The sequence below is a fragment of the Nannospalax galili genome, unplaced genomic scaffold, assembly GCF_000622305.1.
Source record: "Nannospalax galili isolate Female #2095 unplaced genomic scaffold, S.galili_v1.0 scaffold632, whole genome shotgun sequence".
Lineage (NCBI taxonomy): Eukaryota > Metazoa > Chordata > Mammalia > Rodentia > Spalacidae > Nannospalax > Nannospalax galili.
Genome location: NW_008332816.1, coordinates 578,855 through 605,092, shown reverse-complemented (window position 1 = coordinate 605,092; position 26,238 = coordinate 578,855). Strand labels below are relative to the sequence as shown.

The window sequence follows — 26,238 nt, the reverse complement described above, 5'->3', positions numbered from 1 at the left end:
TATATATATATATATATCTCACCTCTCTCGCTCTCATCATTTTGAAACAGGGTCTCCCTGTAGCCCCAGCTGTCCTGGAACTCACTATGCAGACCAGGCCTAGCCTTGAACTCACAGAGATCCACCTCATAAATGCTGGGATTAAAGGCGTGCGCCACCACGCCCGGCTTCTAGTTTCTAACTACTTCTCTCCATTTTGAGTTTTCCAGGCTTCTTCAGCCCCTTCAGTTTCCGAAGTCCCTTAAAACAGACTCCTGGGCAGCATTAAGTCACTTTTTCCCACTTCTGGCCCTGCGCTCTGAAGACGACCCCCCCCCCGCCCCCGCGCTCTCCAAGTCTGTCTCAGGTCCCGTCCGCCTCCCCAGCTCCTCTCCCTCGGTCTCCCAGCTTCCCGCGTTACCCTGACACCTGTCGGTGCAGGGCACCGGCGCAAAGACTACGCCTACCTTACTCAGCGGGAGACCGTGTATCTAGGAAGGAGCCGGGAAGGCTCAGGACCACAGGGCTGCGCTCGGGGCAGGCTGGCTTTGCAGGCACACGCGCTTTTGCACACACAGACACGCAAAAGCGTGGGTGGAGCGCCTCCCCCTCCCTCTGCCTCTCACCTGCTGCCACGAACAGGATCCCGGCTCCCAGAATGATGTTTCTTTTGGACTTGTAGACACGGGAGGCCGCCACGCACACGCCCCCGAGCAGCAGCAGGATGGCGCTCAGGATAGGGAAGATGCTGGAGGCCCGGACAACCCCTGCGAGGAAGAAGGAGGAAGGAGGGGTGGAGAGGATGGAGACTGTCAGGCGAGCCCCCGCACCCCGGCCCACCTCGCCACCCGCCTGCTTCGCTTTGAATAAATATAGCCCATTAACTCGACATCTCTGCGACTTCTCATTCTCTCTCTCCTGTTTTTTAAAGTTTCTCCATTTTTCTGATTTCCTCTCCTCGTCATGCTTTCTTTCTCCCCCTGTATCGCTTCTCTTTCCCTGTCGGATAGTCTCCATCCATATCTCTATCTCCATCTGCTCCAATCCCTCTCCCTACCCCTGCTTTCCTCTCCCCCTTTTGTCTTGACCCCCTCTCTCACTCTCCCTCGCTTTCTGGTCTTTTCCACTCGTTCCTAAAACTCCCAGACAACCAGTCTGTGATTTCTGAGCGCGGCTGGAGCTGCAGCCAATCATAATTCAGGCTTCGCCACATTTTCAGAGCAACAGCCAATCACGACATAGGCTTCCCACGGGCGTAGCCACGCCCCTCTGCAGATTGCGCCGAGATCCCAGACTCGGCAGCCAACCCACAGCCCTTTACTACGCGGAGTGGCCCGGAGTGCCAAAAACAGCCAGGCTGTACCCTCACCCACGATACCCAGCTACCTAGACCCGCGCCCCAGATCAGAAAAAGGGGCTCTAGAAGGATGCCTCTGGACCAATGGGGAGCCAGGTGAAATCTCAGCTTGGATTGGTTGGGAAGCTAATTAATGCGGGAACTCCAAGCCCCGCCCCTGGCGCGCTCCTGGTCCCGCTGCCCCATCCCTCGCCCGCCCCAGGTCTGTCCACGACCCAAACGTACGCAGCAGGTACTCCGCGCTGTCGTGGTCGTAGTCCGTGTCCTCCGGGAAGTGGTTGATCTTCACGCAGACACCTCTTTTCAACCCTGGAGAGGGGATGGGGTACGGTGGGGGTGGAGCCTACTTAGAGTTAGGGGCGGAGCGACCCACCCCCTATCCTAGACCCCCCCCTTCTCCCTTTGAGTTGGTTGAGAGGTGAGAATCCTGGTCCCCAGGCTGTGCCAGGACAAACTTTGCATCTTTCAGGCCTGTTTCCCCACCTGTCTTTAAAAAAAAAAAAAACTTTTTAAGGCGGGGAGAGGGCGTGTACACCGCAGATCTGCAGTCCCAGGACCCGGAAGGCTAGGGCAGGATCGCTGTAAGTTCGAAGCCGGCTCGATCTACACAATGAGTTCCAGGCCAGACCGGGCTACAGAGTGAGACTTGTGAAAGGGGTGGGGGAAGGGGGAAGAGGGGAGAGGGAGAGGGAGGAACGAGGCAGAGACAGACACCAAGAGACAGAGGAAGAGAGAGAATTAAGAGAAAGGAAGGAAAAGCAACCTTCGTGGTAATACAAGTCTGTAATCCCAGCACGACTCCAGAAGTGGAGGATCAGAAGTTCAAGGTCACTCTCAGCTACACTGCGAGTTCAAGGCCAGCCCGGGATAAATGAGACCCTGTCAGAGAGGGGATGGGAGGAAAGAAAAGGGGAGGGGAGAGAGACCTCAGAGGCTAACATCCTTCCAAGTAACCACTTCTAGATGAGTCCTTTGCTCTTAACCTATGTGCCTTCCTGTTTCTCCTCTTAGGAAGACAGTGCTGGTTGCAAACAGGTTGAAGTGGCTGTTGTACCCTACACTTGTTGAGAAGACTAAAAATAAATAAATAAATAAATAAATAAATAAATAAATAAACAAAATTCAGTAAATAAAAAAAAAAAAAGCATGGGGAGGGCCTGGAGAGATGACTTAGCAGTTAAGAGCACTGGCTGCTCTTGCAGAAGATCTGGGTTTGAATCCCAGCACCCACATGGTGGCTAACAACTGTCTGTAACTCCAGTTCCTCGGGATGGGACGCCCTGTTCTATCCTCCCAGGGCATTGCACGAAATGGGTGCACTTGCATGCATGCAGGCAATACACATATACACATAAAATAAAAGAAAAATGAAAGCATGGAGAAACTCGGGGCATTTCCCGGGATCTGACGATCTGCTGCAGAAGCAAGCAGACTAGGAGATCCTGGGAATTGCGTCTCTTCAGTCTTAGAGGGAGAAAGATGAGAACCTGTCTCTTTCACCAGATGACCTAGAAGCTTTGGAGAGATGGAGTAGCTGAAGGCGTTTCAGGGTGCCCCCTAGGGGTCACCCCGAAGTTTCACCCGCTCTTCTCTCTGATCCCCATCCTCACACTCAGCTAGAACTTACCTCATCTTTGAAAAACAAGTTCAGTTTTACCATCAGTGGTACATAACTGGAGGGAGAAAAATTGCATAAATATACCCAGTTTCCTCAGCTCCAAGTCCTTACAACCTGGAGGCCTGTGCCCTTGAAGGAAAAATTTCTGCTCATTTTTTTGCAGATGTAATACTAACGGTGCAGTGGCAGCTCAGGGACAGGTTTTCCAGACACACACACACACACACACACACACACACACACACACCGCAAAGCTGGGTCAGTGTTTCCCTTCTAGGGATAACAGTTTCCTGGACTGTCCCTTATAGTATGCATCAGATGGACTTGTCACATTCTTTATCTTCTGGAAGTTGGGAGTTCCTGGAAGGGGAGGGTCTGAAGTCTGACTCCTCTGCACCTTCAGCATTGCCTGGACTGGGCCTGGCTCTCAGGATGCCTCAAGAACAAGTGGATGAATGGATGAACTCATGAAAGAATGGAGGGGACAGCAGAAAGAGATGGGGACAAGGCAGGCAAAGAAAGTAGGAGGAGAAATGGGAATAAAAGATCTGGAAGCAATGAGTTATCAGGCAGTGAGTGATAACAAGACCTTCCTGTGTTGATTAACACAGTTGATGTGGCCATGAAAGAGATGACATTGGAGGCTCGGGAGATGGCTCACTGTGTAAAAGCACTTGCTGCTCAAACATGAGGACCAGAGTTCAAATTCCCAGCACCCACTTAAAAAGCTGGACCTAGCTGGATATGCCTCTAACTCCAGCACTGGTTGGGGGCAGACACAGGAGGATTTCCAGGACTTGCTACCACCCAGCCTAGCTACAGGTTCAGTGAGGGATTCTGCCTCCAGGGAATACGGCAAAGAAAAGCAGGACATCCAACATCCTCCTCTGGCTCTGAATGTGTGTACCTACACACACACACACACACCACACACACACACACACACACACACACACACACACACAAAAGAAATAATAGGACTGGCAAGATGGTTCAGAGGGTAAAGGTGCTTGCCACCAAGCTTGACAACTTGAGGTGGATTCTCTGGGCCCTTCATGGTGGAAGGAGAGAACCAACTCCACACATGCACTGTGGCACATGTATTCATGCACACACACACACACACACACACACACACACATAAAATAAATAAATGTAATTAAAAATAAAGAGGTAATGTTGGTGTCATGCACAGACCAAATATTCAATGTTAAGAACTCCACTGTTGGAGCTAAAGAAATGGCTCCATGATTAAGAGCGCTGACTGCTTTCCAGGGAACCTGGGTTTGGTTCCCAGCATCCATATGGCAGCTAACAACCATCTGTAAGTCCAGCTCCAGGGAATCCAACACACTCATCTGACCTCCAAGGGCTTCTGCAATAAATGTGGTACACAAACATACATTCAAGCGTACACACATACACATAAAATAATAATAATAATAATAATAATAATAATAATAATAATAATAAATCTTAATTTAAAAAAAAAGAATCTGGGCTAGAGAGATGGCTCAGTGGTTAAGAGTACTAGCTGCTTTTACAGAGGACTCAGGTTCAGTTCCCAGCAGCCACACAGTGGCTAACTATCATCTGTAACTCCAGTTTCAGGGGATGGACACCCTCTTCTGGCCTTCAGGGTCATTGTACAACATGGGTGCACTTACATACATGCACAAAATAAAAATAAATAAAATTAAAAGAACTCTGCTCCTGTAAGAAACTGAACTATTATCTAAGCCTTAAAAGATTTTAGGATTACCTCTTTTTTTGGAGGGGAGTGTTAGAGTAGCAAAAAGCCCCATTAAAAAAGAAAGAAGAAAGAGTACATGAAATTTTCAGAAAAAAAGTGATGGGGAGATATGGGAGGAGTTGGAGGGGAGGGAGCGGGCATGGATTTGATCAAAACACTTTATATGCTTATGTGCCTGTATGAAATTCTTAATAAATTAATTTTTTAAAAGAAACTGAACCATACTGTCCTCATTCTGTGACCTTGTTTATGCCATCTGTGCTTCTGTGTCCTCACTAACAAAAAAAAAACAAAAAACAGAGACTATAACCTATGTAACCTTGTTGATGTAAAAATGGGATCCAAATAAAGAGATTTAACACATTTTGCCAGGACAAAAATGAGCACTCCATTGAATGTTGTACCCATTGTCCAGATGTGAAAACTAGGAGACAGAAAGGCTTACCAATTCAGCATGGATGGGTGAAGGAAACAGAGCCCACACCATAGGGTTCAAGCACACAGCAGTGACTGTGAGCATCTGGACTGCTCCTCAGTGCATGACCATCATCCCTAACACTGTCTAGCCCATAATAAGTGCATAATAGATACTTATAATGAGGGTTTATGTATGTGCCTCCATCAGTAGAGTGCTTATCTAGTATGAACAAAGATCTGGGTTTGCACCCCAGATGTGGTGATCATGCCTCTGTAGCACATGGGTGATTGAGGCAGGAGAATTAGGAGTTCAAAGTCATCCATGGCTATTCAGTGAGTTTGATGTCAACCTGGGCTACATATGACTGTCTCAAAACAGAAAAGAAAAAAGTTGTAAAGAAAGAATGTTGTGGTGGCACACACCTTTAATCTCAGCACACAGGAGGCAGTGGGAGGCAGAGCCCTGTGGGTTCAAGACCAGCCTGATCTACATAGCAAGTTCCAGGCCAGCCAGGGAGCTATATAATGAGAATGAGTGAATGGGCAAAGATGTAAATAAAAAGATGTTTGGAGACCAATGAGACTACTGAGCAGGTAAAAGCACTTGCCACCAAGCCTGACAACCGGAGTTCAATTCCTAGGATCCAGACAGTGGAAAGAGAGAGTTTACTCCCCGAGTTGTGCCCTGACCTCTACCTGTACACAGTAGGGTATACACATGCCCCCAAATAAATAAATAAGTTAGTAAATAAATAAATATATAAATGGAAAACCAGTGAAAACCATAATGAGATATGGTCTTGTTGCCCAGACTGACCTCAAACTATCAACCTCTTGTCTTAGCCTCCTGAGTCCTGGGATGTTAGATGTGCAGAACCAAGCTCAGAGCTAAAAAGTGGGAACAAAGATCATGGTAGCCTGTCATCCCAGCACTTAAGAAGTAGAGACAGGAGGATCAGAGGTTCAAGGTCATCCTCTGCTATATCCAGACTTCAAGTACAGCCTGGGCTACATAAGACCCCATCAAAAAGTGGGAGCAATCCAAATGCCCTTCCACAGGTGGCTGGATAAGGCAAACAAAATGTGATGCATCCATATAATGGAATATTATCCAACCTTTAAAAGGGAATTACACTTATGGTATAGCTCAGTGAGTACAGTGCCAGCCTAGCACACCAAAGGACCTGGATCCACTTCCCCAGGACCTCCTAAACAAAGATGATGACACACAGGCCTGTGATCTCAACAGGAATGTCAAGAGTTCGAGGTCATCCCTGACTCAGCCAGCTCCTTGGTCATCTGGTCTACCTGAGACCCTGTCACAAAATAACAACAGCAGAGTTAGATCTGAAAGGGAGTGTATGAAAAGGTAATGACACCCACTACTGTTTATCATTGTGTGCTATTAAAAAGCCTATTAAAAGGGGATTATGGGGACTAAAGAGAGGACTTAGTGTTTAAATGCACTGACTCCAGCACCCACATGGCAACTAACAACTATCAATAACTCCAGTTCCAGGGGATCTGACACCGTCTTCTGACCTCCGAGGGCATTGCATACATGTGGGTACACTTTTACACATGCAGGCAATACACTCATATATATATAAATAAAATGAAAAATATTTATTAAAACATTTAAAAGCATTATGAAGCATACTATCAAGTAGATTAAGCTCAAGGACACGACACTATGTGAAATGAGTCAGTCACACAAAGACAAAACTATAAGCTTGCATGGGCAAGATGGCTCAGTTGGTAAAGGTGCTTGCTGCCAAGACTGAAGACCCGAGTTCAATCCTTGCGACCTATACAACATAAGGAGAGAACTGACTCCTGCAAATCTTCCTCTGGCTTCCACTCTCAAAATAAATTTAAAGCATAATAAAAAAAAATAAATTTAAAAATGGTATGGTCAGATGAGATACTCGAGGAAATCTAATTCATAAACACAGAAAGTAGAATATTTGTCAAGGCCAGAGGAAGGGCAGTAAGGGATGTTTATTAGGTAGTGTCTTAGTTTTACAAGCTTACAAGTGTTCTGGAGTTTGGATGTAGAGCAATGTAAATGCAGTAAACATCATGGAGCTGCTTAAAGTTGGTGCTAGAGATGTAGCTCAGTGGATTGAGGGCTGGCCTGGTACACCGAAGGACCCAGGTTTGATTTTCAGCAGATTCTAAACCAGGACAGTAGTGCACAGACCTGTAATCAGAAAGAAGATCAGGAGTACAAGACCATCCCTAGCCACAGGCTGCTCTTGGCCCACCTGACTATGTGAGACTGTGTTTTAGTTTATTTTTAAAATTTTATTTTATTTTTTTTATTTTATGTGTATGCATGTATTGCCTGCATGTAGGAAAGTGCACCCGTGTTGTGCAATGCCTGTGGAGGTCAGAAGAGGCTGTCGGATCCCCTGGGACTGGAGTTATGGACAGTTGTTAGCTGCCATGTGGGTGCTGGGATTCGAACCCAAGTCTTCTGTAAGAATAACCAGTGTTCCTAACCGCTGAGCCATCTCTCCAGCCCTGTGAGACCGTTTTAAAAAAAGAAAAAGAAAAAACATCCTAAGAGGAAATAGACCATTACTTTTTATTCCAGATAAAGGAGAGACAGCTCAGCTGGTACAGTACTGCTGTGCAGTCCTGACAGCCTGAGTCCGATACCCAGAATTCATGTAAAAAGCCAGATGCGGTGGCATATCTCTGTGAAATCCCAGAACTTCCCTGATGAGATCAGAAATGGAACCTGAGGGGCTAGAAAGATTGCTCAGTAGTTAAGAGCACTGGCTACTCTTGCAGAAGATCCGGGTTCGAATCCCAGCAGCCACATAGCAGCTAACAACCGTTTATAACTCCAGTTCCAGGGGATCCGACGCCCTCTTCTGTCCTCCACCGGCATTGCATGGCATGGATTCACTTATGTACATACAGGCAAAACACTCATACACATAAAAATAAACACGAATTACATCAAAAAAAGTTTTTAAAAAAGAAATGGAAACTGAAAACGTGCCTAGAGGATCCATCACCGCAGAAGCAAGCAAAACTCTGCCCCAAGAGGGTAGGAGGGGAGAACCGACTCCTGAAAGTTGTCCTCCACCTTCCAGGCATGTGCCGGGTCACGCATGTGCACGCACGCGCGCGCGCACACACACACACACACACACACACACACACAAATAACAGCCAATTTTGAAAGAGATGTACCCTAGCTCAGAAAAATGTTATTGAATAGGTTAATGCTGTTGTAATGAAATGCTTCTTCTAATTAAATAATAATAATAATAATAATAAATAAATAAGCAAAATATTTTAACTGAGTGAAGTGATAGATAAACTTGTATCAGATATATATTTTCCACAATTTAGAAAGACAAAGAACTTCCTATTGTAAATCCTTCTCTCTTTTTGTGTATGTAGTGTGCATATATGTTCTTTTTTATAGTCTATTATATTTATTTTATGAGCGTATTGCCCACATGTGTGTAAGTGAACCTGTGTTGTGCAGTGCCCAAGGAGGTCAGAAGAGGTTGTCAGATGCCCTAGAACTGGAGTTATAGATGGTTGTTAGTCACCATGTGGGTGCTGGGAACCGAATCTGGGTCCTCTGCAAGAGCAGCCAGTGCTCTTAACTGCTGAGCCATCTCTCCAGCCCCATGTGTATACGTTTTTATGTGTGTGTATGCATGTGTACAGAGGTCAGGGGTCAATGTCTGGTGTCTTCCTCAGTCACTTTCCACCTTATATTTTTGTTGTTGTTATTATTGTTTTGGTCTTTTTAAGACAGGGTCTCCCTGCAGCCCCAGCTGGCCTGGAACTCACTATGTAGACCAGGCTGTCCTGGATCTCACAGAGATCCACCTGTCTCTGCCTCCCGAGTACTGGGATTAAAGAATTACATGAAATTACACACAAGAATTACATGAAATCGAGTGTGGAAAGCACACAGAGTCTAACACAGGAGGGTCTGCAAATGTGGCCCAGTTGGTAGAGAGCTTGCCTAGCATGGACAAAGCCCTGAGTTCCATCCCCAGCACTGCATAAACCAACCACGGTGGCGAACACTTGTAATCCCAGCACTCAGGAGGTGGAGGCAGAGGATCAAAGGTTCAATTACATAGTGAGTTCAAGGTCAGGTTAGGATACGGTGATAGTATCAATCGTCAACTTGACAGATAGGAGCCTGACCTCTGGGCACACCTGTGAGGGATTGTCTAGATTAAGATTTGCCTCTGAGAATGTCTGTGAGTGGTTATCTTGATTGAGTTCATGGATGAAGGAAGATTCATTTAATTGTGAGCAGGACCATCCCATAAGCAGGGGATCCTGGACTACATAAAGTGGAGAGGGTGGGCCGGTCAAATGGCTCAGTGGGCAGAGGTGCCTGCTGCCAAATCTGATGATCTGATTTTGAACCCTGGAACCCACATGGTGGAAGGAAAGAACCAATTCCCACAAGTTATCCTCTGATCTCCACACGTGCATCATGGTGTACACTCCTCTCTCTCCTAATACAAATAAACAAATAAATGTGATGAAGTGGAGGGGTGAGCTGAGCACCAGCATGCATGCATTAATTCACTCTCTGTGCCTGACTGCAGATATGATGTGACCAGCTGCTTCAAGTTCTGGCTGCCTTGACTTCTGCACAATGATGCACTGTAACCTGGGATTGTGAGGCAAATAAATAAAGCCCTTTCTCTCTTAAGTTCCTTTTTTGGGGGTATTTTATCACAGCAATCAGAAATAAAACTAATACAGATAAATGAAACTGTCTAAAGAAAGGGGGCTTGAGGCTGGAGAGATGGCTCAGCAGTTAAGAGCACTGGCTGTTCTTGCAGAGGACCCAGGTTCAGTTCCCAGCACCCACGTGGCAGCTAACAATCATCCTTAACTCCAGTTCCAGGGGATCCAATGCCCTCTTCTGGCCTCCCAGAGCATCAGACATGCACGTGGAACACTTACATACAAGCAGGCAAAACACTCATACGTATAAATAAAAATAAATAAAATCTTTAAGTAAAAAAAAAAAGTTCAGAGAGACAGCTCAGTGGGTAAATGAACTTACTTACCACCAAGCTTGGTGACTTGAATTTAGTCATCAGGTCTCACATGGTGGAAGGAAAGAACCAATTCCACTGGTGCCCTCTGACCTCTACACACATGCTATGGCATGCCTACACCCATGTCCATACACACACACACACACACACACACACACACATCGATCAACCAACCAATCAATCAATTGATCAGTAACTGTGACCTGCCCCCACCCAGCATCTGACAGATGGTTCATTAACTTGCTCAGTACTTTGGATAATCCTATGAAGTACACAGCAACAGAATCCTTGGTTTGCAAAGGAGAAAACTGAGGCACAGAGATCCGGAAGAAGTCAGCCAGCTTCACATGCATGCTACATCACAGGGAGAGGGTTCAGGCACAGCCAGGTTTGGAGGTCACAGAGCTCGGGCTCCGGAAACACGTTCTCTAGACTTCTATCCCAGACCTGCCATGTCCTAGCTGTGCTGGTTTTAGGAATCAGAATGGTTTGGTCTCACTGAAAATGAAGAGGGTATTGTGGCTTTATGGGGATCTGGTGAGATTTCAGTGAAACAAAATACAGACTCTACAGTGGTTACAGGCATACACCTCATTCTAAGATCTTAGTCCATATGTGCATGTGTGGATGAGTGCAGGTGCCCACGGAGTTCAGAAGGTAGTGTTGGATCACCTGGAGCTGAAGTGACAGGTGGTTCTAAGCCATCTGACATGTGTGCTGGGAACTGAACTCAGGTCCTCCACAACAACAGCAAAGACTCTTAACCACTGAGCCATTTTGCTAACCATGGAAGAGGAGCTAACTTGTTCGTTTGTTGAGATGAGACAGGTTCTCACTATGTAGACCTGACTGGCCTTGAACTCACAGAGATCTGCCTGCCTCACGCCTGGTGAGCTTAGAGCTTTTTAGGTCCAGGGATGATGGTGGGGCAGCCTTGAGTCGCCAGACCCCATCCATGTCCCAGGACCTGCCTACTGCAAAGACGTGGTGAGGCTTAAGGGGCATCCATGCTGTGGACAGGACACCTGGGGAACAGGTCCAGCATCCTTCACATCCCTTCACAGGCCATCAGCTTCCTGCTCTGACAAACAGGAGTCATAATAATACCTTCCCTGTGGTACAATTGGGAGGACTGAGTGAGATAATAAAGCAGTTAAAGTGCTGGGCACAGGGTTTGCAGAGTCAGCAGTAATAAGTGGAGCCCTGGGTTCAGACTCTCGGGTCCAGGGAGAGGAGCTGGGAGCAGAGCTGAGAGTTCCCAGGAAGGGGTGCCTATGAGGCTCTCTAGCAAAGATACCACCACCCCAAAGTGGCAATTGACAAGTGCTATGAGGGTAAAATGCATACCAGATTTCAGAGGGGAAAAGGAGGAAGGGACTAAGTGAGGGAGGAAAGAATTGGGGATCACCCATGAGTAGTGTTTGACACTGATTATGTATGGTGTTTTGGTTATGCTGGCTTAAATAATAAACTTTGGGATTTTGGGTGCTGGGGATGGATCCCAAGTGAGATACTGCTGAGCCATGCCCCCAGCCTCTCACTGGTAGAGTCTAGGCAAGCCTATACCACCAAACTCTACCCCTAACCCCTCGCTGGGGGATTCTAGGCAGGTGCTCTATCACTGAGCCACACTCCCAGCCCCTCACTGAGGGGTTCTAGCAGGGGTTCTACCACTGAGCCAGAGCACCCCCCAACCCCTTACTGATGGATTCTAGGCAGGTGCTCTACTACCCTATGCCTCCAGCCATACCTGTTTCTTTTTATTTTAGTGTAGCTATTAGAAAAAATTAGTATATATATATGCAATTCCTGTTATATCGATATTGGACAGTGCTGAGGGCTTGGACGGAAGGACTCCAGGCTTAGTCACCTGACTTCCTAATAGTAATAAAAAAACAATAACTGAGCAGTAACTGACCGTGCAGGGCCTGCTAACCTGCTAAGTGCTGTGTTCACATCAACTCCAATGCCCCCCTTAACCTGTGGGCAAGGGGTCATTATGATCCTCTTTTTCCAATAATCAAAATGAAGCAGAGGAAGTCTAAACAGTCCAAGGTCACACTGCTTTCTGCAGCAGACAAAAGGCAAAACTCTTCTGTCTAGTTTCAGGGCTCATGTCTTAAGTGCAGCCTTCTGCCTCATCTTAGACAACACAACCCGAAGGTGGAGACTGAGCCCCAGATTCCCAGAGAGGGGTTAGGGTCCAGTTTCTACACCCAATGGGCTATAAACTGGTATTTTTGTTGCTCCCGCCCCCGCCCCCGCCAGGAAACAAACCTGTATTCCAATCCAGACCCTACTGCATATTCACTGTGTGATTTTGGGCTAGACTCTGCACTTCTCTGAGCCCTTGCTTGCTATTGAGGGTGACAACAGTAGCTCCCTAGCCGGGTTATTGTGAGTGACAGCTGAGTGGCAGTTACAGCGTCAATCAAGGCAGCCTTCACACACTCCCTCCTTGACACACTAACCTTTTCTTGACTTACAGCATACCCAATTGCCTAGTTTTTCCTAAACCTCCACTCCCTTCTCAACAACCTCATGCTATACTCTTAATTTCCCTCATGAATTAGACCTCTGTGGTAGCTTTAACTGCCAACTTAACATAACCCAGAGTTGCCCAGGAAGAGAGTAGAAGAGAGGGATTGTCTAAATCAGATTGGCCTGTGGGCATGTCCGTAGGGGGTTGCCTTGAAGGCCTTGACTGAGGTGGGAAAACCTGTCCCCTGTGGGTGGTTCCACTCCCTGCGCTTGGGGTCCTGGACTATGTAAGAGAGGAGGCAGCTGAGCACCAGCAAGATGTAAACATGCACACATTTGTGGCTCCCTGCCCTCGACTGTGGAGGTCTGAGGTTCCTGCTTGACTTCCCTGGAGTGGGATTATAATCTGAAATTGTGCACAGAAACAACTCTTAAGTTGCCTTTTCTAACACAGGGTCTCCCTGCAGCCCCAGCTGGCCTAGAACTCACCATATAGACCACGCTGGCCTCTATCTCACAGACATCCTCCTGCCTCTGTCTCCAGAGTGTTGGGATTAAAGGCATGCACCACCATGCCTAGCAACTTTTTGTCAGGGTGTTTTACCACAGCAATAGGAATAAAAGTAGAACACCCTTCAACTGCTTCCCCCACTTAAAATGTTTTATTTAGTATTTTTATTTTATGTGTATGAGTGTACTGCCTGCATGTAGGTAGTGTACCTGTGTGGTGCAATGCCCATGGAGGTCAGAAGAGGGCGTCCAATCCCCTGGAACTGGAGTTACCGACAGTTGTCAGCTGCCATGTGGGTGCTGGGAATCGAACCTGGGTCCTCTATAAGAGCAGCCAGTGCTCTTAACCACTGAGCCATCTCTCCAGCTCCCCCTCTTCTTTTTGTTTTGAGACAGGGTCTTGCTATGGAGCCCAGGCTGACTTGGAACTCCAGGTGATCCTCCTGCCTTAGCCACCAGATTCCGGGACTATAGATGTGAGCCACCATACCTGGCTCCAAGTGCTTTTGTTTCATCTTACGCTGTGTTTGTGTGTGTGTGTGTGTGTGTGTGTGTGTGTGTGTGTGTGTGCGTGCGCATTTTTGTGTATGTGTGTATTTGTGTGTGTTCAGGTGCATATGTGGGGGGTGCATGTGTACACGTATGTGGAGACTTGGGGACAAACCTGGGTATCATTTTCAGAAATGCTGTCTAACTTCTTCAAGACAGGGCCTCTTACCATAGGCTAGGCTGGCTGACCAGTGAGCCCCAAGGATGCTACTGTCTCCGTTTCCCCAGTACTGCGATTATAAGTATGCACCACACCCAGCTTTTTACGTGGGTGCTGGAGATTGATCTTGACTTGGGACCTTGTGCTGTAGAACAAGCACTTTACCAACTGAGCCATCCCCCAGCCCTTTGGTTCTGATTCTCCTTCTTTTGGGTGACCTTGTTCACTCATGCATGGGCACCCCTCATGTTGACAGCTCCAGCCAGATTGTTTCCCTGACTTCAGACTTGTAGACCACATCTTAACCAGCCCAGGGTCAGAGGAGGAAAGGACAGTCCACAGGCCAATTCAGTTTGGGAAGGATGGAGAAAGTGTCAGAGAACATGATTTCACAGAATGTGACAATGGTTTGAATTCACCCAGGTCTTCCAGCACAGGCCTGTTATCCAGTTACTCGGAGAGGCAGGAGGATTGCAAGTTTCAGTCCAGCATGAATTCCAGGACAGCCTGGACAGCTTTAGTGAGACCCTGCCTCAACAGAAAGAGTTGAGAATGTGGCTCAGAGATGAAGGGCCTGTATAGCATGCATGAGGCCCTGGGTTAAATCCATTGAGATTAAAGAGCCAGGGGTGGGGACTCAAGCCTGTCATCCCAGCACTCAGGAGACTGAGACAAGATGATCAGAAGTTAAAGTCTGGGCAGATGAGATGGCTCACTGGTTAAAGGTGCTTGCTGCCAAACCTGATGGCCTGCGTTCCACCCCCAAAACTAACATGGTGGGAGGAGAGAACTGGTTACAGCAATCTGTCCTCTGACCCCATATGTGTGCCATGGCATGCATGTGTGCGTGCAAACACACACACACACACACACACACACACACACACACACACACTGAATAAATATAATGAAATATAATTAAAATAAAATAAAAAGAAGCTGCATGGACTTTTTTAAAAGTTCAAGGCCAGCCTTGGTTACAAAGCAAGTTACTAGCCAGCCTGGATTACATGAGACCCTATCCGAAAAAAACAAACCAAACCAAACACACAGAAAGAAGGAAAGACAGAGATAGTTACCCAGAGAGAGGCAGTGACAGAGACAGAGACAGTTGTGGTGGGAAGGGAGAGAGGGAAGAAGACATGAAATTCAATTGCCGATGTTGTAAATGAAGTTTAGCTGGTCCGCAGCCACACTCGTATGTACAGTATGGCTTTTTCTACTAAGTGTGACACAGATCGTATGTTCTACAAAGCCTAAAATAATTACTGTACCTTGCTCTGTAAGCCCTTCAATGTCCTGCCCCACCCATCCCAGATATTATTTCTTAGCAAGCATTTTAAATTTGACATGCCCACGACTGAATCCATGATATCTCTCCTTAATAATGACCAAACTAAGAGAAAATAAAGGAAATTAAAGAAAACGCCCGCTCTTCCACCAGATGGGCGCCTCTCTTGGGCTCAGGCACTGGAGGTGAAGGACTGTCACCAGGTATCTTACCTGGAGGGAATTTTATCCCCCAGGGGAAAGTTGATAAGGTATGGAGACAATTTACAATTTTGATTATCATAACTGTTGGGTGGTGGGCGAGGCTAGACAGAGAACAGAGAAGTTGTTCTACATCCCACAATGCACAGCTCAGCCCCCGCCACACAAAATTCTCCATCCCAAAATGTCAGCAGGGCTGAGGCTCAGAAACCCCACCTCTGAGACATCCCTCCCTCTCTCCCCCTCTCTGAATCCCACAACTGCTCCATAGCAAAGCCTGCCCACGGAACTCTGGAATATACTATGAATTCAAACCACTCCCTTCCAACTCCATGGCTCCCACGGTTTCCCCTTTCCCCCCCCCCCCCTTTAGTCATTTCTTAATGCAGCATGGAGAGCCATCTTGTTCAAATTTAAGACAGCTCAGTAGGCTCCTCTGCTCCAGGATATTCAATGGCTCCCATCACCAAGCAAAAGTTGAGTCTTTCATAGGATAAGAACTTGGGGGTGGAGCTGGTAAAATGGCTCAGTGGTTAAGAGCATTGATTGCTCTTGCAGAGGACCTGGGTTCAGTTCCCAGCACCCACATGGCAGCTGACAACTTCCTGTAACTCCAGTTTCAGGTGATCCATTGCCCTCTTCTGGCTTCTGTAGACACTGCACATGCACATGTGTGGTGCACTTACATACATGCAGGTAAAACATTCACACACATAAAATTAAAAGAAATAAATCAAGAAAAATAAACTTTTAAAGAACCTGTGAAGTTAAGATCCCATTATCAAGTTGGGCATGATGGCACACACTTTTAATCCCAGCACTCACGAGGCAAAGGCAGGTGGATCTCTGTGAGTTCAAAGCCAGCCTAGTCTACACAACCAGTTCCAGGCTGGCCAGGGCCACACAGTGAGATCCTATCTCAAAACAAAACAAAACCAAGCACAAAAGACTCTATTACGTCTTTGACCATGCGTCACACCACACCACATTCCTTTCTGCCTCACTGTGTCCTCCACACACTGGCCTCCCACTGGTGACCAAACCCACAGATTCATGGTCACTTCAGGGCCTTTGTAATGGCTGTTCTGACAGTCCACACAGCTATGTGCCTCCAACCTCACCTCCTTCAGACCATCAATGCCACCTGCCATATAGAACTTCTGGAAAGATGGCTCAATGGTTAAGAACACTGGCTGTTGTTGCAGAAAACTCGGGTTTGAATCCCAGCACCCACATGACAGCTAACAACTGTCTGTAACTCCAGCTCCAGGGGATCCAAAGCCCTCTTCTGTCCTCTGCAGGCACTGCACAACATGGGTGCACTTACATGCATGCAGGCAATACACATATACATATAAAATAAAAATAAAATATTTTTGAGGCCAGTTGTGGTGGTACACACCTTTAATCCCTGCACTCGGGAGGCAGAGGCAGGCAGATCTCTGTGGGTTCAAGGCCAGCCTGGTCTACATAGTGAGTTCAGGTCAGCTGGGGCTACAAGGAGACCCTGTCTCAGAGAGACCAAATAAATAAAATATTTTTTCAAATAAAGAACTACTCCTAGCTACCTTGATGGCTCAGAGGAATAATCCTGATGCTTCTGTCACTTCCTGTCTTGCTTTTCCTTAGGACCCAAGTCTACATAACCCCATAAATATTTTATCTATTTATTTATCTCTGTTATTCTGTCTGTCCTTCCAATGCATAAGATATTTAATGACAAAGCTGGAGAGATGGCTCAGCAGTCAAGAGCACAGGCTTCTTACAGAAGACCCCAGGTCAGTTCCCAGCATCCATATAGTGGCTAACAACCATCCCTAACTCCAGTTCCAGAGGATCTAAGCCCTCTTCTGGCTTCTGTGGGTATTGCACACACATGGTGCACTTACATACATGCAGGCAAACCACTTGTACACATAAAATAAAGATAAATAAATTTTAAGATACTTAAAGATAGAGAATTTTGTTTGCTTTTACCTCTTATTGCTCCTGAATCACATGCAGAACCTGGGGTCAAGCAAAATGGCTCAGCAGGGAAAGAACTTGCCACAAACCCTGAGGGCCTGAACTCAATCCCTAGAACCCACATGGTGGAGGGAGAGAATTGACTCCCGCAAGATGTCCTCTGATCTTCAGACATGTGCTGTGGCATGCACACATAAATAAATAAATGAATAAATAAATATAATTTAAATAAACAAAACAGAAACTAGACCAACAATAAATGGCTCAGTGGATAAAGTACTTGCCACAGACTGGTATGATAGCACATGCCTTTAATCCCAGCACTCAGGAGGCAGAGGCAGGTGAATCTCTGAGAGTTCAAGGCCAGTCTGGCCTACATAGCAAGTTCCAGATCAGCCAGGGCTATATAGTGAGACCTTATTAAAAAAAAAAAAAGTGCTTATCACAAAAGCCTCGTGATCTGAGTTCTATCACAATGTGGACAAACCAACAACCTCATGACCTGAGTTCCATCCCCAGAATCCGCAGTGTGGGTAAACAAACCAACTCCCCAAAGTTGTCCTGTGACCTCTACACATGCACCATGGTATGCACATGCCCACACTCACATACCATAAACACACGCACTGATAATAATAATGTAACCAAAGAGCAGAACCTGCCACAGTCTGAAGCCAGTATTGATGGATGGATGCACAGATGAGTGATAATAAACAAATGACAAACACAGTCATGCAGGGTTCAGACTCCCACACTCGGCTCTGCACCCCATGCCTGGTCGGACCAGTGTGTGAACATGTGCCACAGTGTCCTCCAGAGGAAGACAGGAACACAACAAGTAACAGGAGGAACGGGAGATGACAGCAGGCAGAGGCCACTGTGAAATCTGATGACTCCATGGCCAGATATAAAAGAGCATCTGGGACTCAGATCAGGCCAGTTGGGGTCAGTGCAAAACACAGGTCTGTTGGCATCAGATCTTCTCTGATAGCTCAAAAGAAATCAGGAGTCAGATCTCCCTGTTTGGAAATGCTGGTGGTGGATTTTGGGTTCCTGTATGAAATACTCCACAGAATGAATCTTGGAAGCCTACCCTTTTCACCACTGAGTGACCATGGGAGAATGTTGTAACTTATCTGAGCCTCAGTTTCCTCATGTCCAACAGGAAGGTGGCATCAATTGCTCAGGATTAAGGGAGATAATGGTGGTATGCCTCACTCGAGTGATTGTAGGCCAGAATAGTGAAGAGACAGAAGAGAAGTGAGGTGAAAGAAAAGTGGAGGAATTACGGCCAGTTGGTGGCAGAGGGATAGTTTGGGGGTTGCTGGCTCGCTCCTTCATGGCATAGACAAGGGGTCTGAGTGTCAGGGAGGTCCATAGGGGACAGGGGCACATAAGGCTGGCAGCCCTACTTTATGCTTCCTAGTCCAGCACCTCTAGAAGATGAAAGATATACCTGATACAGAAGCTATGCAAGAAAGTAAGGCTACAGGAATGTGGGACAGAGGAGCTGGGTCGGGTGGGATGAGACAGCAGGCCTCATGGAGAAACAGGAGGCCTGGCAAGATAAGAGGCTGGAGCAAGAGAGCAACACAGTGGGACAAAACCATGGATGGGACTGGAGAGACAGCTCAGCGGTTAAGAGCACTGGCTGCTCTTTCAGAGGACCAGAGTTCAGGTCCCAGCACCCACATAGCAGCTCACATACATGCAGGCAAAACACTCATACACATAAAACAAAAACAATAAAAATTTTAAAAGCACATAGGGGAGAGTTTTGAGGGCAGAGTAAAGGATCAGAAAAGAGAAATTGTAAAGTCAAGAAGCCAAGCATTGTGGGAGGCAGGTGTGGCGGGCATGAGTGAGGGAGGACAAGATGAAGTAGAACCACCCAAGGGAAGGAAGGGCCCAGGATGCAAGGTTGGAGGAAGTCTGGGTGGGAGAGGAGCTGCGAGTGATGCAGATGAGGAGAAGATCTACACGGGGAAGCCTGAAGGAGAATGGAGGAGGTCGTGAGCTTTGATTCAGTCAGGGGGACCCACAGAGCTAAACGGGGGGGGGGCGAAGCGGGAGGGGCAAGAATGGAGGTGAAAGGGCTCAGCGGGTAAAGGGGCTTGCTGCCAAACCTGATGACCTGAGTTTGATCCCTGGGACCCACAGGGTGGAAGGAGAGAATGAGCCCTGTAGGCTATTTTCAGACCTCTACATGGGTGTGTGTCAAATCCACACACTGGAACAAGCACATACGCAACACAATAAATAAATAAAATGTAAAAAAAAAATGTTTTTTGAGGAAAGAGGACAAGAGACAGAAGGTTGCAAAGGAAGAGATAAAAAGTCAGAAGGGGACATAAAGGAGATGGGTGGGGGAGATGGGTGGGGGCCTGTGTGGAGAAGGAGCAGGGTCGTCTAACAGTGGGAAGGAAGGAGAACAGGGTGACGGTGGAGGAGGGTTGGATGACGGTGGAGGAGGGTTGGATCTTAATGAAGCACCAGGCCTGGGGAGATGAAAAAAGAAAAGTGCCTGCTCAGAGACGGGCAGGGAGAGGCTGCAAATACAGCTAAGATAGCATAGGGGGTTCAGAGAGGCAGCCATGGTTGCAGAGAGGTAGAGCATCAGCCCAAAAGAGGGCCAGTGAGATGGCTCCGAGGGTTAGGATGCTTACTGCCAAGCCTGACCAACTCAGCTCAAGCCCCAGGACCCATATGATGGAAGGAGAAAATAGACTCTTAAAAATTGTTCTCTGACTTCCACATGTACATATGAGCTTGCACACACACACACACACACACACACACACACACACACACGCTAAATAATGAATGTGATTATATATTTTGAGACAAACTGTAACTGTAATTTACTATATAGACTAGGCTAGCCTTAGAACTCAGAGTTCTAAGACCTGCCTCTGTCTCTGCCTTCCCAGGGTGAGATTAAAGGCGTGCACCACTATGCCCAACATAAAAGAATTTTTTAAGTGGGCGGGAGAGATGGCTCCAGTAATTAAGAGTGCTTGCTGCTTTCCAGTGGACCTGAGTTCAGTCCCCAGAGCCCACATGAAGCAGCTCACAACCTCTTGTAATTCCAATGCCAGAAGATCAACTGTCCATAACTCCAGTTCTAGATGATGGACGCCCTCTTCTAATCTCTTGTGGGCATTGCACACACATGGTGTATTTACTACATGCAAGCAAAACACTCATACACATAGAGTAAAATTTAAAATTTTTTCAAATTACAAAAAAAAAAAGAAAAAAGTTGAGCTAGAGAGATGGCTTAGCATTTAAGGGTACTGGGTGCTCCTGCAGAAAACCGGGATTCAGTTCCCAGCACCCACAAGGTGGCTAACAACCTTCCATGTGACTCCAGTTCTGGGGGATCCCATGCCCTCTTCTGACCTCTGTGAGCATTGCACAACACAGATATGCTCACATACGTGCAGGCAATACACTCATACACAAAATACAATAAAAGTTTAAAAAAGCCCTGGAGCTGTGGACCGTCTAGCAGAGCCACACACCCGTGTAGTCCTCAGGATGAGACCCTGCACACTGGGCCTCTGTTTGACCCGGGCTCCAGCAGAGGTGGCTAGCCAAGGCCTTCCTGCACCCTACCTTCCAGACAGCATATCCTCCAGAGCCCCGAGTGTGTGAGGCCCCCAGGGTCCTTTTTCTCGGAGGAGCCGCTACCCCCGCGGTGGGGCGGCCCGTCGTCGCCCGCGGTGAGGTTGGTGGTGTTGCAGATGAGTGCCCGCGTGTACAGCCAGTAGTCGGTGCTGATGGCGATGGTCATGAGGCCGAAGGCCGCGAAGGCGCCCACGGTGGTCAGCAGCACCTGAACACCCTTCTCACACCACAAACCCCTCTCTTCGTTCCAGCGTTTCAGAGACTCCAGTTTGACCACGGGCAGCCGGGGGGCCGTGGGCCACCACCGGGGCAACGGAGGCGGGGCCGTGCCGGCGGCTGGGGGGGTTCACAGCGCAGGCAGAAGCTGGGGGGCCTCTGATGGCCAGAGAGGGGGACAGGGGAGGCAGCGAGAAGGTGGCTGCTGAAGCCGAGCAGGGGTCAGGGCGAAGCCATGGTCTCCAGCTGCTGAAGGCAGAGGCGAGTGTTAGACAGGGAGGTCCTCTCCGGGAGGGTCATTTGTCCCCCAAACTGCTTCCCCACTAAATTTCACCAAGAGAAATCCCCCAGCTCAGAGGCCCGGACCCAGCCTTTCAAGCTCCTCTCCTGCAGACCTTACCTCTTCTAAAGCCAGCCCCCACCTCCACCCGACTGTCACCTCCTTCCAAGGGGCCTGTCTGCCCATATTGTCTTATACTACCACTACCCCAACTCCCATTACCAGCCTGCAGTCTCCAGCCCCTCTGCACCTGCTAGGAGAGTTGTTTAGGAAAAACCTAGCCTGGAATCCCGGACTGTTACCACACCCTCAGCTGGGAATACAGTTAGTCTGTCATGCAGAGAGCCCTGGGTTTCATCTCCAGCACCATATAAACAGGGAATGGGGGTGCATGCCTGTAATCCCAGCACTCAGGAGGTAGAGACAAGAGAATCAAGAGTTCAAGGTCATCCTTGGCTACATAGCAAGTTGGAAGCCAGCCTGGGCTATATATGAGATCCTAATCTTTAAAAAAATCAGTCATCCATCAATCCCACTAGTTTTATTTCTCCTCCTTGGCAAACCCTCCTCCCCAAAGGCTCTGTTGTGGGGTTGTGGTTTTTTTTTTTTTTTTTTTTTTTTTTTTTTTTTTTTTTTTCACATGTGAACAACACCTGGTGTATCTCCTACAATTTCCTCTACTTAGGAAAAATAAATCTCAAAATCTCTCCTTAGCTTTAAAAACCATCTTCCCAAGGGACCCTCACTATTTATGCAAATGCAATATCTGTTCAAGAGTCCTTAGTTCCATAAGACTCTCTCTCCTCCCTCAGCCTGTGTCTCAAGAACTGGCCTTACCACCTCCCGCACATCTTCAAAATGCCAAAGGATTAAAAAAAAAAAAAGTTGATGCTGGAGTTGTACCTGAGAAATTCTGATTTAATAAATCTGAGGAGTGCCCAGGCATCTGGGGACTTTTAAAAAGTTCCCTGGGGAATTTCCAACACCCCACCCCAGGGAGGACTGCACCCCTCCCCCATCCCCATCACATTGCCCCTAACAGTCCCCACAGTGTGCCCATGGACCATTCATCCACTTCTCCCCAGCCCAGTCCCCTTCTGTGTCTTTGACGCAAGGAAAACTCCCCCCCTCTCTTAAAAAGTGTTCAGAACCTGGTCTCTGCTCTCTCTACAACTTACATGAACTCATCATCACTGCTGCTTTCCCCTTCATTAAGAAAAATTCTTTCTCAGCTCTACAGGGTTTTCTATTCTCATCAGTCGCCCCCTCTAGACCCCAATTTCTTCCCATTCAGAAATGTCTCAAAATCTAACCCATCCCCAAAACCTAACCACGACCCCCTGCTCTGCCCAGCATGCCTTGGCTCTTGCCTTCTGCCGGGATGCCTCACCACTGCCTCAATATCCACATCGCAAGGGATCCCCCAAATTCTAGATCTTCTCAGGTGACTCTGAACCTCACACTCTCTTCAGGTACTAAGTGCTACTCTCCCCAACTTCTCTTGCATCACGGAGAATTCCCTTCCCTTTTGCACACTTCTTCCACCTGCCATATTACTCAACCTCCCTCCACGCAGGAAATCCCCTCCCCAGGCCCCCACAGACTTCCCTTCTTAGAAACATCCCAGTCCTTCCCCAAGAAGACTTCACCTGTACAGTCCTCATCTGATTCCATATTTTAAAAGATTCCCAACCTCCACTCAACCCAGTCCATTGCACCCTCCAGAAAAAGAAAACAAAAAAAAACAAACAGAAAACAGAATCTACAAAACTATAACTCTCTTCTCCAGGAGGTATCCTGCCCACCCCCATTTGTCTATTCACTCAGTCCACAAGGGCCCACCATCAGCCTCTTCTTGGCCATGTGCTGCCAGGTCCCTCACCTGTTTCATCCACTTTCCTTGACTTCTTCCCCCAACCCCCCCCCCCGTAGGAAAGAGCCAGGAGTCTCTGAGGAAGAGAGAAACCAACCACAAACCCCAGGTCCTGGGTACGGGGTGACCTTGGCCTCCCAGTTTCCTCTCTGGCTTCACCACCCCCACCAGCGAACCGGGGACTGGGTCTGCTCCCAGGAGGGGCAGCAAAGAAAGGTTGTCTATGGGGGGGTGTCTCCATAGCAACGGGGCCTAGTGCCCCACACGTGTGCTCCTGCCTGCATACACATATATACACAACACACACGCACACACACACAGCCCCTTCCTGGGCCCTGGTCCCTAGCCTCCCCATCTTCCAGGCTGGCTCCTGACTGAGACTGAGTTTCCTCTCTTCCTGTCTCTGGGCATGCCTGCACCCCTCACCACCAGCACAGCAACCACCTCCACTGTCTTCACAAATTGCTGCTTCCACAGGGGTGAGCTCTGACCCCAGGATGTACCTCCTCCCCTAGTAGGGCCCTACAACCCGGGATAAGAGAGAACAGGACCAGAAGGGACTTTCTCCATCAATAAAGATTTGAAGAGCTTTTCATTTTTGTCAATTTGGGGACAATCTGTTTGGCTTTAGGGACTCTTCATTAGTCCATCTGCAGAGGAGAAAGGAACAGGGGACCCCCACTACTAAAGCTTCCGGATGGAAGAGGGGTTCAGTCCTGCCTCGGTTTGAGGGACTCGCTCTGTTTCTCAGAATGGGGGGGGGGTTGTTTCACAGAACCTTAATTCTCTACCCACCCACCTCCGATTAATAAAAAGATCTCTCACCTCAGTTATCGATAGGTCAACTCTCCGATGCACTGGGGAGGGACGCGTAGCCTCTGCTGCCGGCACCCCCCCCAGAAACACCTCTGGGCTCCTAGTTCTCGCTGCTTCCCCCTCCCCCAGCAGCAAGGGACCCAGGCGTCCGACCTGGTTGAGGGGAGATCGAGATGAGGAGGCGTATGAAAAATGGGGGTGTAGAGTGAGGGGGAGGGGAGATGGGGGCAGCTCTGAGCTTGGGCCTTCAGGATGTGAGGGTCGGGATTTAAAAAAAAAAAAAAAAGGTGAGGAGACAATTTGGTTCTCGTGTCGCTGGGTAAAGTGCGGAGCTGGAGGAGAGAGGGAGGGAGGAGGGAGGGAGGGGGAGGGGAATTGCTGAGGGATGGGGGAGCCTCTGAGAGGAAAGGGATGGGGGGAAGGGAAATGGTTGGGGGGCAGGGTCTGGGTGCCAGAAGGAAGCCGGGGAAGGAGAGAGAGATCCGGAGAGGGAGAGAGAGACACACAGAGAGACAAGGAGAAACGGAAAGAGAGAGAGAAAGAGAGAGAGAGAGAGAGAGAGAGAGAGAGAGAAACAGGGGTGGGGGAGGGAAGAATGGGGGGAGGGAGTGACTGATAGCAGAAGGAACTTGAAGAGACACACACAGAGAAATATCCAGAGAGGAAGAGGAGACAGGCAGTGAGGAAAGAGGGAAAAAGCAAGAGATGAGGGAGAGATGGGGGGTAGGGGGGAAGCTGGGGGTCGGTGGGGGAAGGAAGAGGAGGAGGGGGATCCAGATCTGGGTGACGGAGAAGGAAGAGGGGCAAGGGGCAGAGTCATCCAGAGAAGAGGCAAGAGAGAAGATAGGGAGATAACGGAGAGGAGGGGGACCGGGAAAGAAACAGAAAAAGGGATGAGGGAGAAATTGGGGATGGGGGCATGGTCGGGTGAGAGACAGAGACAGAGAGAGAGACTGAGGCTGGGAGTGAAAGACCCACAGACTAGAGGGCCGAAGGAGCCCGAGAAAAACTGGGAGAGGGGGGGCCTACACAGATGCATTAAGGAAGTCAGCGATAGAGGGCACCCCTGCCCTCTCCCCAACCCTCACCCTATCCCCTGATCCCTACCCCCACCCCATTTCAAAGCCACCACCCCCACCCCCCACTAGCCTCCATCTCTTCAGCATCGCTTGCTGCCACCGCCTCTTCCTGTCGTCATAGCAACAGGATCCAGGCGCCCAGCCAAGGTTGGCAGCAGCGGCCGGAAATGAGGGGAGGGCCTTTTGAAAAAGACCCCAAGAATGCTATACCCTCGTTCCCTGGGGGAGGGGGGGATCCAAGGGAAAACTGAACTTCCCGGGGTCTTTTCTCTTCTCCCAAGTAGTGGGGCCGAAGATCCCTTCTAAAACAAAATCAATTTACAAGGATACCAGGCATTTTGAGTTTCACCAACAAATTTCTTCTTGGTACCCTCCACCTCTCCCCTAGCTTAACCCTGATGCAGAAAGAGGGTCCAGTTCGATTCTCCTCAAGCAAAGAAGGGTATGAGAACGTGTCCAGGACTGGGCTGGAGCTAGGCAACAGTTCTGAGCATAGGTATGTTATCGCTTCTAGAACGAGCCAGTGAGTATGGGGTGGGACGGTTTGAGGTAGAAAAGTGAGATGATGGCAACTTTGGCCTTGATCTCACTCTCTGGAATGATGCTGGGCTACTGGGTGACCTTGGGCCAAACATTTCTTTTCCTCTAAACTCTGTCACTCTCGGTTTTAAAGGAAACCAAAGTTGTCTTAATTAAATGAGAGTATCCTGCATTAAATGAGACCTCATGCATTGCTCTAGGGAGTAGTTTTGACAGAACTGCATCCTCATGCAAATTGATCCAGGTGAGGTGGTGGTGCACATCAGTGACTCCAGCACTCTGGACGTGGACACCGGAGGTCAGGAGTTCAAGGTCATCCTCAGCTACATAGGGAATTTAAGGTCAGCCTGGGCTACATGAGCAGAAGGGAGGGAGGGAGGGAGGGAAGGAAGGAAAGAGGGAAGGAGGGAAGGAAGGAAGGAAGGAAGGAAGGAAGGAAGGAAGGAAGGAAGGAGGGAGGG

At 48.3% G+C, this 26,238-nt stretch overlaps 1 protein-coding gene and 1 long non-coding RNA gene across 3 annotated transcripts in view; one reads left to right on the top strand and one right to left on the bottom strand.

The window, feature by feature from the left end:
* Positions 1-21,316, bottom strand: part of Cacng8 (calcium voltage-gated channel auxiliary subunit gamma 8) — a gene marked incomplete at its 5' end in the record, with an annotated part of 24,955 nt that extends 3,639 nt beyond the window's left edge. The window contains 3 exon segments of the mRNA XM_029560907.1: positions 606-746; positions 1,562-1,645; positions 20,962-21,316. Of these exon segments, the coding sequence (XP_029416767.1) occupies positions 606-746; positions 1,562-1,645; positions 20,962-21,316 (580 nt within the window).
* A 4,319-nt stretch (positions 21,317-25,635) lies between these two features.
* LOC103729668 overlaps positions 25,636-26,238 on the top strand; it is a 13,988-nt gene continuing 13,385 nt past the window's right edge. Inside the window, exons 1-2 of one of the 2 annotated variants that reach the window (XR_607070.1) lie at positions 25,636-25,733; positions 26,022-26,118. This is a non-coding gene — a long non-coding RNA (uncharacterized LOC103729668). Of the gene's footprint in view, positions 25,734-25,977; positions 26,119-26,238 lie in introns of both variants that reach the window. The other variant, XR_607071.1, reaches the window with a different exon arrangement.